The sequence below is a fragment of the Myxocyprinus asiaticus genome, chromosome 20, assembly GCF_019703515.2.
Source record: "Myxocyprinus asiaticus isolate MX2 ecotype Aquarium Trade chromosome 20, UBuf_Myxa_2, whole genome shotgun sequence".
In the NCBI taxonomy this organism is placed as follows: Eukaryota; Metazoa; Chordata; class Actinopteri; order Cypriniformes; family Catostomidae; genus Myxocyprinus; species Myxocyprinus asiaticus.
In genome coordinates this window covers 46189421-46205889 of record NC_059363.1, presented here as the reverse complement: position 1 = coordinate 46205889, position 16469 = coordinate 46189421, and the positions used below count along the sequence as shown (strand labels likewise).

Sequence of the window (16469 nt, the reverse complement as noted above, 5' to 3'; positions counted from 1 at the left end):
TATCTGACACTATTTGCACTGGGGTGTAAATAGCAAATGCCATTATTTGCACCAGGGTGTAAATAGCATCTGCCATAAATAAATGGCAGTGTTAAACCAAACAAAGAACATAAGTCAAACTGCAAGAACATTCAGACCCTTGCTAATGTATTTGTGAGCTATTCAAATCAAAGACAAACCTCAAAAAGTTAACAGAGACTTTAAAACTTTATAAGGGACTGCAACAAAATAGATCATAACATAATAGAAGTCAAATTGTAAGATATTTTGTAAATTGTAAGCATCTGTTGTGTTACACATCTTCTAACAGCTTATTTATCATCAGAAGTTTATCTAGAACTCCTTGTGGCAACACATATGTGGAATATTCCTTACATTAAAACACCAAAAAAAAAATATGAGGAACAAATTCACAACTTGTCTTCACGTTTTTGTGTCAAAAAGAGACTGGCGTATAATGCGGTAATGCAAAATACGGTTTAATGGCTGGTAAGAGTTATCCACGGATGGTAAACTTTACAGTCATTTATAAATAATGTATAATATTTAAGAATGAAGTGTGGAAATATTTTAAGGCATAGTGACCACTTGATTTTATATATATATATATATATATATTTAATGTTAATTTAATTTTTTATTTGCTGTTCTAAAATGTTCAAGGTTTCAAAGTGTCTTTGTAATCTTTCAATTTCAAACGCAAATTATTATTTTTAAAAGCAATTAAACGTATCATTTAGAACAACAATAAACAATAATTTTTCAACCTGTTTTGTAATGTAATAAGCTACAATACCACAATAAAAGCTTCAGCAATTAACATGATATGAAAATTTTATAGTGGCACATGTCTAGTCTTGATGTGTTTTATCATACACAAATGCAAATTAGATTTAACAGCTGCAGCGGAGATTATTAATAAATATTGACTTGAAATTGGGTCTGTTCATCACACAAAGCTATCGTATGATTTCGGAAGACTTGAGATACAGAGCATGACTCTTATAGACTACTTTTATAGTACTTTTGCCATGCTTTTTGTAGTTTTGGAGCTTAACAGTGTCCGTCTCCATTCACTTTCATTGACTGAAAAAGAGCAGGGTGAATATTCTGCTAAATATCTCCTTTTAATGTATACATGTTTGGAACGGCATATGGGTGAGTAAATTATTTTCTATTCCATTCATGTCTAGTTTACAGTCTGAACGAGACACTGACCGAGCTGTGTGTAGTGTCAGCGCTGCGGAGGTACGGGCACGGCCCCGAGCAGAAGTTGGCGTGATACCCCTTTGGCTCGTGGATCCACCTCCAGCCCAGATCCTGCCGGAAATCAATGTACAGCGGCCGGACACAGCAGTTCTCCTCATAGTTTCTGAAAGACAAACAGAAGCCATGAGTTTCTGCACCTTTCTATTCTCATCATACCACTCTTGGCACGGATTCTGCATTCATTTAAAGACATTTCCATACACTCCAGTTATACGGCCAACTTTTGGTTTTGTATGCTCTTTTAAACATGTCAGACGGTCTTTTGAGTCCCAGAAATTCCACTATAAGGTGTGTCTTTTTCCCCTCCTGGATCAGACCCAGGTATCGAGTGCTGACAGAGAGCCACACACTATGAAGCCAGTGCACTACATAGTGAATGGCATCTCGAATCTGAATTCTGGGACAAATCTGAACTTGCAAGGCGTTGCAGAACCTTCCCCAACGCTTCAAGCTGTCAGGTGCCAATTAAAAGATTCATTCCTACATGGAAAATATCTATAGACAAATGTTGAGTGCTACTCCTTACTGGAATGTCAACTACGGCAAAAGGACCAAGGGCCTCCAGAAAAGTTAATAAAATGTCATGTTATGTCGTAGCATTGAGATTTGTCCTCAAATATTTTTCCGGGGTGTCTGCATACTTTTGGCCATATAGTGTACTTTCAGCATCTTATATTGAAGAAAACGGTGAGTGCTCACGAGAAGCAGTAGTTGGTGTCCAGAGCCCGTTTACGTCGTCTGGAGGTGGGCAGTACATCCAGGCGGTGCGGTGGCAACATCATCAGGATCAAATGAGGCATCAGCTGTTCCTTCTGCTTCTTCAGTCGACTCAAATCCAAACGGTACAGATCCTCGTACTCGCCGTCCATCCCTGAAAACATCAGAAAACTGTGAGTACAACAGCACAAAATGCGGTGTTTTGAGCAGGACTATTATAGGAGGATCTGAAACATTAGAAACCTTATCAGCCTGGCTCATGAATATTAATTAGGAAGTTCCCAGTAACTGACTGGCTGCAAGGCAGGTAAGTGGGCTCTTGCCATAGTAGTTCACATTCGTCCAGTCCACTGCTGAAAACGCTGATTGGCAAAAGTTGAAGATCAGGGCTTCAATTTAAAAAAAAAAGAAAGAAAGAAAAAAAAAAGAAACATTTAGGAGCCAAATGACTGATTTTAGTTGCCAAATTAAAGAATTGCTCGATTTAGATGGTTATTCAGAAACTGATGTCAGCCGATAGTTTTCAAAATCAAAATATGTACCAATATTAGGGCTGTCAATTTAACAAGTTAATTAATTGCATTTAATTTTATAAAAAATTCTGCGTAAAAAAAAACAAAAAAAAAACACAATTAATCATGCCCCAGGACCGTAATAACGAATATTACTACCATCGGAGCACTTCAAGCTTGAAGTAACACCTGTTTGTCTGTCCTAATTTCACATCCATAGCAACAACTTCAACTTCACGTTACTCTTACATTAACATTTCCATAGTAAAACTTGCTCTTAGCAGTGTTTAGCAAAAACTCTTAACTAAGAACTCTTTGGAAACTCCTAGTGGTAAATAAAAATCTTTGTGATTAGTTTCTTGAATCTTTTTGACTAAAACATTCAAAAGACCTGGTTCAAAAGAGCCATTTGTCCGTGAATCGATCATTAATGGCTCACGCTGTTTGTTGTTGCATGCAGCGAGCTCATCTGAACATGATGCGCTCTCTGAAGATGTAATTCCGTAACTCACAAGATGATATCTGATGAAACACAAAGTGTTTCAGACTGTAACCAGAGTCGACTATATTTTAAATTATTGGCATGCACCGATCAGCCACAACATTAAAACCACCTGTCTAATATTGTGTAGGTCCCCCTCGTGCCGCCAAAACAGCACCAACCCTCATCTCAGAACAGCATTCAGAGATGATATTCTTCTCACCACAATTGTACAGAGTGGTTATCTGAGTTACCGTAGACTCTGTCAGTTCAAACCAGTCTGGTCATTCTCTGTTGACCTCTCTCATCAACAAGACATTTCCGTCCACAGAACTGCCACTCACTGGATGATTTTTGTTTTTGGCACCATTCGGAGTAAATTTTAGAGACTGTTGTGTGTGAAATTCCCAGGAGATCAGCAGTTACAGAAATACTCAAACCAGCCCATCTGGCACCAACAATCATGCCACGGTCCAAATCACTGAGATCTCATTTTTTCCCCATTCTGATGGTTGATGTGAACATTAACTGAAGATCCTGACCCGTATCTGCATGATTTTATGCACTGCACTGCTGCCACATGATTGGTTAATTAGATAATCGCATGGATGATTGCAAAATAACGGAAAACTTTTTCTTTCTTTTTCTTCGGTAAAGTCTAGTGCACACTACGTGACTCAAGCTTGTCACCTTTGATGTTTTGCGCATTGGCGACTAGTGTGAAACTAGAAGTCTCAGATCACAGAGCATGCCCGTCTTCGATGGCTGTGTAGTGTGCGCAGTTCCGTGATGACGTTACAATGGATTTGAAACCTGTTTGAAATCTGGCCGACAAGTCATCAGGTGTTCACACTGTCCCAAAGCGCGAGAGACCGGCAATTAGCAACAGCGTTCAGCGAAAGAGCACAAGAGTAGACAATGCATTGGAAAGCATAAGTCAAGTCGGTTGCTATGTCCAAGTTTGTAAGAATGAATTTCAGAATTGTAATTTCAGTCAGGGACGAACATTGTGTAGATGACAGACACTTAGGGGCTAGGATTAATTGGCAATCAGTTGTGTAGTGTGCGCACCAACATGAAAACAAAAGACCGCGAGTAGTTAAGTGTGCGCTTGGCTTAAAAGTCATTTTAATGAAATCTCAGTTTAACATGGCAGTAGTTGACCCTTGCGGCAATGCTAAGAATGCAAAATGAACATGCGTTGTGTTATGAAAGCATTACACGACACACTGAGCTAGCATAACTAGAAGCATCTGCATTCACGCAGTTGAGTAGAGTATGTTTTTGCCGTAAGCTGCAAAGTGGACCAGACTTTGGGCCAATAGTCAAAAGTAAAATGTCTGGCTCCTGCGGGACTAATGTAGAAGCATTAGGTTATCTTCTTGCCGCATTTACATTTACACAAGTCCCAGTGTTCCTGAAGACTAGTGCCTTGACTCAGACTACAGCTTCACATACTATCCCATCAGCCCATGCTCACAGTCCACTCAAGCATTCGCTTATCCAATCTGTGAGTGATAGCAAAAGCAGCTCGGGTCCCAGGAGACGTGTTGCCAATGGATACGGACACCCCTCTTTCATTGAGAGCCAAGAGTCTGAGTGCCTGCCGCAGTGGCGCATACCTGCAAGCGCATTCCCAAAACCCCAGACACCCCTGAGGCCCCCAGAACTAAGTGAGTTTCCATAGTATACTGCACTTTATTCCCAGGATCTGACTCCAGGACAGAAGCATTATCTCCATGTAGAGACACATAACTGGTGCTGAAGACCTCAAGATGCGTTTATGTAATCACACTTCAAACGTGCGTTTCACAAAGGTAAGCAGAGATGAGGTGGCGCATCAAAAGAGCTTTGAAGACACCAGAGAAATCTATGCAGTGATTCAGCAGTTATAGTTCAGCATATAATTTTTGTGCCGTAACCTAATATATAATAATTTCTTTAGTCAATCAGCAGCTAAAAAAATTTAGGCAGCGCATGAAATAAACAACACTTAAGCTGGTACAATTACTTCTTCGTGATCTTCTCTCTCTGTGCATTGTTTGCATAAATTGCTTAACTGTTAGCATAACAGCGTTCATTCTCAAATGTACAATTCATAGCATTTTAAGCTTAAAAGTCATAGCCTAAAAGAAAGACGCAAATAAATATGCGACCATTAAGATCACACAACAGCAGAAATAAGACAATAAAAAAATCTGTTCATAAAAAATGAATTGGTATTGTCGTAAATAAAACAACATTGAGTGTGTTTACATGCACTTTAAAAGTTCGATTTCAGTCATATGAAAGCAACAATTCATCTTTTTAAAATGTCATGTAAACTTGTTAGTCAGAATAAAATCATACCAGTCCAGTTTTTTTTAAATCGAACTTACAGTCTGTAGATTGGTTCCATCCAGCATGTATACATGTCAATCAGTCCACAATAAGCCTCAGCGTTATGCGCATGCTCCAAAAAACTTGTGCCGTGCGACATGTATTTAATCCAGAAGTCGATCGCAACACAAAACTTAGAAGAAGAAGACTTTCCCTTTGAAGACTTTACCATTCACTGTGAGAGCTTTGGAGGGCTGAACAGTGTGAGGCTCAAAAATAAAGTTTATTCGGAACTCAACTTTTAAGTAATTTTTATTGGAAATAATTTCTGAAGCGATCTTAAAGCGTGGCTATTATGATTATTTTCCCTTCTCCCTCCTTTCCCTTTTGCAGTAGTATCAAATTTCTTCCTTTATAAAAAGAAACAAATTTGAACAAAACTTTTAATAGACTTTTTTCACACATTCAATCATAAAATACAAAAAGAGGTAACGGATGCAGACTATTGCCAAGGTTAGCAAGCTAGTGTTCGCATTAACGCCATGAATGCAGTAGGTAAACATTACTAATGACACATTATCTACTGCATATATATTACTTTCAATTATCATTGAGTGGTTATAACAGCTTCTTTTACTGATCTCATGTGGATTCCATACATAGAATGAGGTAGAAAACATTATATTTATTGAATATGCAGCCAGAAGCAAATGACAGCTACAGATGAGGAAATGTTTCAAGTATTCAGACAACAAGCCTATTAAATACCAGTGATCTCTAGGAAAATATAGTCAAACCATGTTTTCTTTACTGTCAATTTATTCATGCAATCTCTCCTTTGTGTAACGCGTAATAATAAAATTTAGACTGAGTTTATGAAAGTGAAGCAAAGCAAAGCTTGTGTAGTTGGGACAATTCAGGATCAAATAGCGTCGTCTTCTGAATTCGGACATCACCATAAGCACAATGGATCATATATCTGATATGCACCAAAATCAATGCGTTAAGAATGTAAGAAATGCACATGACTGTAAAGTTAAATGCACGTCTCGCTGTTGACAAGCTAGTTAGTTGACTTCTTCGATGCTCTACTATGACGCAAAAGGTCAACCGGAAAACGTCTCCGTCATTTCCTCAGCTGATGTCTTTTCTTCACCTAGTCAATTGTGCATGGCATACTTTATACTTGGACAGAGAGATGAAGACTGTAATGCAAAAACTGTAGTTTGATTACAACTGCCTATGTAAACGTACTCATTGGTCGATTTCTAGAAAAAAAATCTGAAAACAATAAAACTGTGTTACTTGGCTCACCTTTGAATCTGACCTCCAGCACCTCGTTGATGTTCTCTCTGATGTCACCGTTGGGGTTAAAGGTGTGACAAGGGCAGTGAACGCTGATCTCCAGACCAAGATTCGTCTCTGAGCAGCCGGAAAAACACAACAACTTAAGATTAGATTTCTCAACAAAGTGGAAACTTCATACGCTCTAACTGTGATTGACAGGATGCAAGCGTTATGATCAGCATTAGCACTGTTGAATGAACCACATGTGAGATAATCACTAAATGGTGTAGATAATTGAATTCACATTTAGCATTACTAAAGCATTACTTGCTGAATAAACATTTTTAAAAAGTGTTTGATATTTATCAAGTGAATCTGGAACAATGTCATTCACAAGCGAATTACTTTTACTTTCTGAATGTTTCCCTTGAATATGGGTTTTCAGATTCTCATGATTTTCAGAGAAAAGTGCCAACTCATCGTTGGTGGTTCACTGTCTCCTTTGTCAAGTTCTTAACTACCCAAACTCTCAAAGCTCTTATTAATCCATCCAATTAATCTAGTTTTTTGTGGTACAACATTAGGTTGGAAAGATTATTAAGACAAGCCTTATTTTCTTTAGAATAATATGCACTGGTCTGCATTAAAAAGAGTAAATAGGGTAAACTATCGATTTTAACACTGCCCTTTTGAGCCCCAGGATTTACCTCTAATGTGATTTTTTTCCAAGAGATACAGTATTTCACCCAAAAATGAAACTCACCCTCATGTCATTCCAGACCCCCATATGACTTATTTTCTTCCATGGAACAGAAAAGGAGTTTCTATGCAGAATGTTAAGGACTGACTGCCTTATTTATTGGGTGAGCCATCCCTTTCATTGAGTATTGCCTTGTGATACTGTAAATATTAATGTACCTCTGTACATGAGCCACTCTCGTACGGTGTCTGTAACATCAAAGGAAACCCACTCCGGCGTGCCTTTAGTCAGAATGTTCTTGCCACCGATGTAGCGCTGTTTGGCGATGTGCTCGTCAAGACGAAGAATCTGCCAACCACAATCAAAACACACATGCAGCATCTGTTTAAGTGACAAGATCAGTGTGTTGAATCAACACTCCCGGTTTTCTATTGGTTGCCAAAACAGTGATTTCCTACAAGCAGCACAAACTCACACTGAGAAATAAAGTGCCTCCTTGATCCAAAGAATTCAATCGCCATGGTAGCAAAAAAATGTGAGTAATTGAAAAAGCTCTGAGTGAGAAGAAAAGGATTTTGGTGATTCAGTCTACACTATACTGAAAATTTTGTGTGGCGGATCTAAAGGTGTCACAAGAGAGTGTCATGCTTGGGAAAGCCGCTGGCTTTGACGGAATAAACCCAGAGTCTATAAAGAACTTTGGTTTCAAAACCCAAGAATGGTTGGTGGCCTTTCTCAACTACATCCTGGCTTCAGCCAGTCTCTCAAGGTTCTCACCAAAGTCATCGCCATTTTGAAACCTGGTAAAGACAGTAGTGATCCTGTATATTATCCACCTATTACTGTAACGATGAGGTTAACGAAGAGATGATGACGATGACATGATGAACCCAAGTGCAGTTTTATTTTTCAAACGTGGAATCCAGTAACCCTAACTATAAACATGAACTAAATATAAATATTAACTAGACTTGACTTAAACATAACATGACATGACATTACTTGATTTCAAATGATACAAAGTTACATTTACAATACCTGACAACAGACAATGGTAAACATGAGGGCTTAAATACAAGGACATGGTTAACAAGTAAACAAGACAACCAATCACAAGACTAAACTATAAACAAGATAACAAGACTAAATAAACTTTAACCAATGAAAAGACAAGACTAATAACAAAGTAATCAAACAACGAACCAATGAAAACAAGACACATGAACAGGGGAAACACATGACAAGATCACATGAGGGACCAGGAAATCACATGACATGACACCACATGACCTGAACAGGAACTAAACTTGAAAATAAAAGACATGAAAACAAGAACAAAACACATAAACATGACATATCCCCCCTTTAGGGGCGGCTCCCGATGCCCCAAAACATAAAAGTTAATTAGGGAGCTGGGGGGTGGGGGGGAAATGTGGGGTCCTTGAGACATGGCCTGTCGAGACAGGGCGTGGGGCGTGGGAACAGGGCAAAGCCAATGGAAAGTGGGGACCTGAGAGCCTCGAGGGGCAGAGCCGATCGGGATAAGGACCAAGGCGGAGCCGCAGGGATGGAGGTCCCCAGTAGAGCGGAGGCGGGCCTGGACCGTGGAGCAGAGGCAGGCCTGGACCATGGAGCAGAGGCGTGACATGGCATGGAGCAGTCTGGGGCTTGGCTGTGACATGGCATGGAGCAGACTGAAGCTTGGCTTTGACATGGCATGGAGCAGACTGAGGTTCGGTTGTGACATGGCATGGAGCAGATTGAGGTTCAGCTGTGACATGGAGCAGACTGAGGTTCTGCTGTAACATGGCATGGAGCAGTCTGGGGCTTGGCTGTGACATGGCATGGAGCAGACTGATGTTCAGCTGTGACATGGCATGGAGCAGTCTGGGGCTTGGCTGAGACATGGCATGGAGCTGGCTGAGGCGTGGTTGTGACATGGCATGGAGCAGGCTGAGGCGCGGTTGTGACATGGCATGGAGCGGGCTGAGGCGCGGTTGTGACATGGCATGGAGCGGGCTGTGGCACGGTTGTGACATGGCATGGAGCAGGCTGAGGCACGGTTGTGACATGGCATGGAGCATGCTGAGGCGCGGTTGTGACATGGCATGGAGCAGGCCGAGGCGTGGTTGTGACATGGCCTGGAGCTGACTCTGGCGTGGCTGTGACATGGCCTGGAGCTGACTCTGGCGTGGCTGTGACATGGCCTGGAGCTGACTCTGGCGTGGCTGTGACATGGCCTGGAGCTGACTCTGGCGTGGCTGTGACATGGCCTGGAGCTGACTCTGGCGTGGCTGTGACATGGCCTGGAGCTGACTCTGGCGTGGCTGTGACATAGCCTGGAGCTGACTCTGGCGTGGCTGTGACATGGCCTGAAGCTGACTCTGGCGTGGCTGTGACATGGCCTGGAGCTGACTCTGGCATGGCGGTCATGACGTGGAACTCGGGCTTGGTGGCCATGACATGGAGCAAAGTCGTGGAAGGTGGAGCCATGGGAGGCTCGATACTAAGAGTCCTGGGTGACTGGGAAAAGACCTCAGTGGTCGTGTACATGGGCAGAGACTCGGAGACGACCTCTGTGGTCCTCCTCCTTTGGATGGCCGAAGTTGGCAACGCTGGCTCTGGGATGGACGAGGCTGGCAACACCGGCTCTGGGACAGACGAGGCTGGCAATGCTGGCTCTGGGATGGATGAGGCTGGCAATGCCGGCTCTGGGATGGACGAGGCTGGCAATGCCGGCTCTGGGATGGACAAGGCTTCCAGCTCGTTGGCCGTGGCAGGCGTGGGCTTTGGCTCGTTGGCCGTGGCAGGCGAGCGTTGGCTCGTTGACCATGATGAGGGACTCCAGCTTGGCATCCGCCTCCCCCACAGTGAACGTGGAACCAGTAATCTGCAGGGCTAGGTCGATATACTGAACCAGACTGAGGGAACTGCGACCACCAGGCATCAACGAGGAGATTGGCTCACTCAATCCAAAACGGAAACAGTCTTTGAGGGTGACCTCATTAAAGTCAACCTCGCTGGCCAAAGTGCAGAAGTCCCCCACATATTCCTCCAGGGATTGATTCCCCTGACGTAGGTGCAGGAGCCGGACCGCTGGGTTCATGGTTGGCGGTCAGGTATTCTGTAACGATGAGGTAAACGAAGAGATGATGACGATGACATGATGAACCCAAGTGAAGTTTTATTTTTCAAACTTGGAATCCAGTAACCCTAACTATAAACGTGAACTAAACATAAACATGAACTAGACTTGACTTAAACATAACATGACATAACTTGACTTAAACATGAGATGACATGACATGACATGACTTCAAATGATACAACAAAGTTACATTTACAATACCTGACACCAGACAATGGTAAACATGAGGGCTTAAATACAAGGACATGGTTAACAAGTAAACAAGACTAAACTATAAACAAGATAACAAGACTAAATGAACTTTAACTAATGAAAAGACAAGACTAATAACAAAGTAATCAAACAATGAACCAATGAAAACAAGACACATGAACAGGGGAAACACATGACAAGATCACATAAGGGAACAGGAAATCACATGACATGACACCACATGACCTGAACAGGAACTAAACTTGAAAATAAAAGACATGAAAACAAGAACAAAACACAAACATGCGATAACTCTCCTCAGCGTAGTCTATAAATTGTTTGAGAGAATGATCCTCCATTGCGTCCAACCCATCATCGATGAAGTGACACCAGTAAACCAGGCAGGGTTTCAAAAACACATACCAGCAATTACCACACACACTGGAGCTGGTTTTCAGCATCAACCCAAAACTGGAGTAGTGTTTGTCGACCTCACAACAGCTTTTGACATTGTCTGGCGAGATCGATTGAGGCTGAAATTCATGGAGATCATTCCTTGTATAAAACTATGCAATCTACTAAACAACATTCCTTCTAATCACTATTAGAGAGGCGGTGGGTTGCGACCAATCCTGGACCTGCGAGTACTGAACTGGGCTTTGCACAGACTCGCGTTTAAGATGCTGACGCAAAAACGCATTCTAGCGAGCGTCCGGCATCAAGATTTGTTTGCGGCGGTAGACCTGAAGGACATGTACATCCACGTCTCGGTCTTACCTCAACACAGACCCTTCCTGCGGTTTGCGTACCAGTACAAGGTCCTCCCCTTCGGCCTGTCCTTGTCACCTCGCGTCTTCACGAAGGTCGCAGAGGCAGCCCTTGCCCCGCTAAGGGAAGTGGGCATCCGCATCCTCAACTATCTCGATGACTGGCTAATCCTAGCTCACTCTCGAGAGTTGCTGTGCGCACACAGGGACCTCGTGCTCCAACACCACAGCTGACTGGGGCTTTGGGTCAACTGGGAAAAGAGCAAGCTCTCCCCGGTTCAGAGCATCTCTTTTCTCGGTTTGGAGTTGGACTCAGTCTCGATGATGTCGCGCCTCACGAACGAGCACGCACAGTCGGTGCTGAACAGTCTGAAGGTGTTCAGACAGAGGACAGCGGTTCCACTGAAAATTTTCAGAGGCTCCTGGGGCATATGGCATCCTCAGCAGCGGCCACACCGCTTGGGTTGATGCATATGAGACCACATCAGTACTGGCTTCAGACTCGAGGCCCGAGATGGGCATGGCGCCGCGGGACACTTCGAGTGGCCATCACGCCGATCTGTCGCCACCTCTTCAGTCCTTGGACCGACCTTGCATTTCTACGGGCAGGAGTTCCCCTAGAGCAGGTCTCCAGGTGCGTCGTGATTACAAAAGACACTTCCAAGACGGGCTGGGGCACCGTATGCAACGGGCACACAGTCGCCGGCTCCTGGACTGGCCCGCGGCTGCATTGGCACATCAACTGCCTACAGTTGTTGGCAGTACTGCTCGCCCTGCGTAGGTTCTGGCTGTTGATCCAGGGCAAGCACGTGTTGGCCCGGATGGACAACACAGCGACGGTAGTGTACATCAACCGTCAAGGCAGTCTACACTCCCGTTGCATGTCACAACTCGCCCGCCGTCTCCTCCTCTGGAGTCAGCAGCGCCTCAAGTCACTCACATCCCGGGCGACCTCAACACCACAGCGGATGCGCTGTCACGACAGGTTACCCTCAGGGGAGAGTGGAGACTCCACCCCCAGGTGGTCCAGCTGATTTGGAGTCGATTCGGTCAAGCACAGGTAGACCTGTTTGCTTCCCAGGAATCCTCCCACTGCCCACTTTGGTACGCCCTGACCGAGGCACCCCTTGGTATAGATGCACTGGCACACAGCTGGCCTCCTGGACTATGCAAATACGTGTTTCCCCCAGTGAGCCTACTTGCACAGACAAGGTCAGGGAGGACGAGGAGCAGATCATCCTAGTAGCACCCTACTGGCCCACCCAGATGTGGTTCTCGGATCTCACGCTCCTCGCGTCAGTGGCGTCTGTTCGCTAAGTGGTGTTATTTCCAACGCGAAGACCCCCAGAGATGCGCAGTCGGATCGGTGCTTTCCTTCCTGCAGGAGAGGCTGGAGGGGCGGCTGTCCCCCTCCACCATGAAGGTGTATGCAGCTGCTATTTTGGCTCATCACGATGCAGTAGATGGTAAGTACTTGGGGAAGCATGACTTGATCATCAGGTTCCTGAGAGGCGCTAGGAGGTTGTATCCCTCCAGACCACGCCTCGTCCCCTCGTGGGACCTCTCTGTAGTCCTTCGGGGTCTACGGGGAGCTCCCTTTGAGCCCTTGGAGTCAGCTGAGCTTAAGGCACTCTCTTTGAAGACTGCCCTCCTGACTGCGCTCACCCATCAAGAGGGTAGGAGAACTGCAGGCGTTCTCTGTCAGCGAATCGTGCCTGGAGTTCGGTCCGGGTTACTCTCATGTGATCCTGAGACCCCGACCGGGCTATGTGCCCAAGGTTCCCATGACCCCTTTTAGGGATCAGGTGGTGAACCTGCAAGCACTGCCCCAGGAGGAGGCAGACCCAGCCTTGGCGTTGCTGTGTCCGGTGTGAGCTTTACACATTTATTTGGATCGCATGCAGAGCTTTAGAAGCTCCGAGCAGCTCTTTGTCTGATTTGGTGGACAGCGGAAAGGAAGCGCTGTCTCCAAACAGAGGATCACCCACTGGGTCATTGACGCCATCGCAATGGCATATCAGGCTCAGGACATGCCACACCCTGCGGGGTTATGAGCCCACTCTACCAGGAGTGTGGTGGCCTCCTGGGCCCTGGCCAGTGGTGCCTCTTTGGCAGACATCTTTAGAGCAGCAGGCTGGGCAGCACCCAACACTTTTGTGAGGTTCTACAATCTCTGGGTTGAGCCGGTCTCATCCCGTCTATTGGCAGGCACGAGCAGGTAAGTTCCGGGACAGCTGGCCGGGTGTACTGCTTGCGCATTGCACCTTTCCCCTCCTTTGAGGTAAAGACATGCACTCTTGACTCCCTGTCATTTTCACAGACTGTGATCCCTGGATGACTTTCCTCCATAGCCCTGTGGCAGTTGAGTTTGCGGAGAAACCCGCTGCAAGCCCAGTACGTGCGCTAATGAGCCCCTGTACTGAGGTAGGTGCTCCACATGTGCTGGTTCCCCGAAGGCAACCCCATGTGATATCTTCCACAAAATTGTTTCCCTGTCAGTAAACTGCAGAGGCCCCTCCACCCCCGGTTGCCATGCTTTGTAGAAACTCCTCCCCCTTTGGGTAGGACCTACCATGGAATCTCTCCACATGACATGCTTCCGACAAGATTCAGTAAGACCATGTGACATATTCCACTCAAAATCCCCCTCCCCCCCCCCCCCCGGGCGGGGTGTGGTCTCCGCGGTGTCTTCCCCTTGAGATTGACACTCCCCCGACGTAGACATTTATGGCCCCAGTTGGTTAACAAGTTCCACTCTTTTTTGGGGGGAGAAAAAAAGAGGAAAAGAGGCCACGGCTGGGCTAGCCTGTCCCTATTTTTTGGGCATTCGACGTTCGATGCTCATAGTGGTGTTGGGGGAGGTTTATAGTGCATTATAACAGAGCCAAGTCTCTGTCATTTCAAAATTAGAGTCCCCAGTGTCATGTGGGCTTGTGAATAGTTAAAAGTCCCGCGTTGTACACCAATTTATGGATTTTGGTTGCACAATAAACTGCTTTTGTTTTTCATTTTTCATTTTGGAGCCTCAGTGTCCACGCCTTTCATAGTATGGAAAGACTAAGCATTTTTATAGCATTCTATAAATAAATTAAAAAAAAAAAACCTTTTGGCTGATTAATCGGTTATTGGCCTTTTCCACCACCATAGTAATCGGTATCAGCAAAATCCACTATCGGTCAACCTCTATTCACTACAGTTGCTCTATACCTATCAAATTCTCTGTTCTGGTTTGCAGGTATATTTGGATGTACTGTATGCATTATTTGCATACAGTATATTATTGCATATAACTGACTGATTTTCATGACGTTGAGTTCCAGTTCTTCAATGTCTGCATTCTTCTGTTGATGTGCACACTTTACAATAATGTTCCATTCGTTAATATTAGATATTGCATTAGGTATCATGAACAAACCATTAACAATATATTTTTTTACAGCATTTTTTAAACTTTGTTAATGTTAGTTAATAAAAATACAACTGTTCATTGTTAGTTCATGTTAGTTAATAGTGCATTAACTAATGTTAACTAATACAACTTTTGATTTTTTAAATGTGTTAATATACAGCTCTGGAAAAAATTAAGAGACCACTGCAAAAGTATCAGTTTTTGTTTTATTCTATAAAGCACTGACAATATTTCTCCCAAATTCCAAATAAAAATATTGTCATTTAAAGCATTTATTTGCAGAAACTGGTTAAAATAACGAAAAAGATGCAGTGTTTTCAGACCTCGAATAATGCAAATAAAACAAGTTCATATTCATTTTTAAACAACACAATACTAATGTTTTAACTTAGGAAGAGTTGAGAAATCAATATTTGGTGGAATAACCCTGATTTTCAATCACAGCTTTCATGGCATGCTCTCTACCAGTCTTACACATTGCTGTTGGGTGACTTTATGCCACTCCCGGCACAAAAATTCAAGCACTTTGAAAATGTCATTGTTTGTTTAGAGTGATCCACTTAGACCCTCCCCAACAACGTTACTCAGTCCTGCCCCCAACTCATGGCATTGGTTATCTCTTTGTTTGACCAACAGCAGACAGGGGGCGTTTTCAGAAATCTGTTTTGTGGCACTAGTGTTGCGGGAATAACATACTGTACTTCAGCTGTAACTTTTAGCAAATGAACACATTTCGAATTTACAGACTCTTTTGGAAATATTGATGATCCAACCAGCACTACACAAATTTTTGTCCAATCCAATTTAGCAGTAGCGGAGGGGCGCTTCCTTAAAAATACTAAAGGAATCATTAAGGTACCAGAATTGTTCAATTCCGAACAATTCCCGCGAATAGTCTTCAATGTAATTTCAACATAAAACCATTGAAGAGCCTTCAAAGTAACCCAAAGAATGCTGCCACACCATTTACTCTGTACCACGCTGTGTAACACTTCATTCTGCCAGATAAAATTGCCACACGCTGTTGTTTAGAGGTCTCAAAGCGACTCAGCCCATAAAAGCAGACTGGATAAGTGGCTTCTTGTGCGATGTGAGGAGCTAATCTAACTTCCTGTGAGACTGGAGCTGTGGGCGGGAGTCCACTGAGAGCACTCAAGCAGCCCACGGTAAGCTTCTCCAGGCCAGCATGTGGGGGCAAAACGCTCGATCTGCGCCCCTCCAACCTTTGCGACGGACCCTGTGGGGTAAAACCATCTGCGGGCCAATGCTTCGGCCTGGTTCTGATGGCGAGGAGAGGCAGAATACGAGACCCAGAGACAAAAGTCTCCTTTACAGGAAATGCTGGAACCCGTTCAGGTCTCTCAGCACCTCACAGGGGATTCACGAGGAAATGGACTGAAAATCCACCGTAAATACAACACTTATAGAATATACACTCAAAAATGGAGTTAAGAATACTCTACACTTATATTATATAACAAGTCTCAGAACTGTGAATCTTTTTTATTGTTTTAAATTGTGGTTAGAGTCATCGGTCTGTGAAAGTCAAGCTTTGACTTTCTCAGAATGCCTCTTTTGTTCAGTTCAGTGGTGCAAATGTTCTTCTGTATAATCCGTCCAGCTCCTGGAATTCAGATCAGACCCATAAAAGACTGAGAAGCCTGAGCG

General features: G+C 43.9%; 1 protein-coding gene across 1 annotated transcript in view; it reads right to left on the bottom strand.

The window, feature by feature from the left end:
• LOC127410968 (transforming growth factor beta-3 proprotein-like) overlaps positions 1-16469 on the bottom strand; it is a 46282-nt gene that overhangs the window by 4191 nt on the left and 25622 nt on the right. Inside the window, exons 3-6 of the mRNA XM_051646263.1 lie at positions 7504-7633; positions 6613-6720; positions 1969-2140; positions 1219-1372 (exon numbers count right to left, since the gene is read on the bottom strand). Of these exons, the coding sequence (XP_051502223.1) occupies positions 1219-1372; positions 1969-2140; positions 6613-6720; positions 7504-7633 (564 nt within the window). The remainder of the gene's footprint in view (positions 1-1218; positions 1373-1968; positions 2141-6612; positions 6721-7503; positions 7634-16469) is intronic.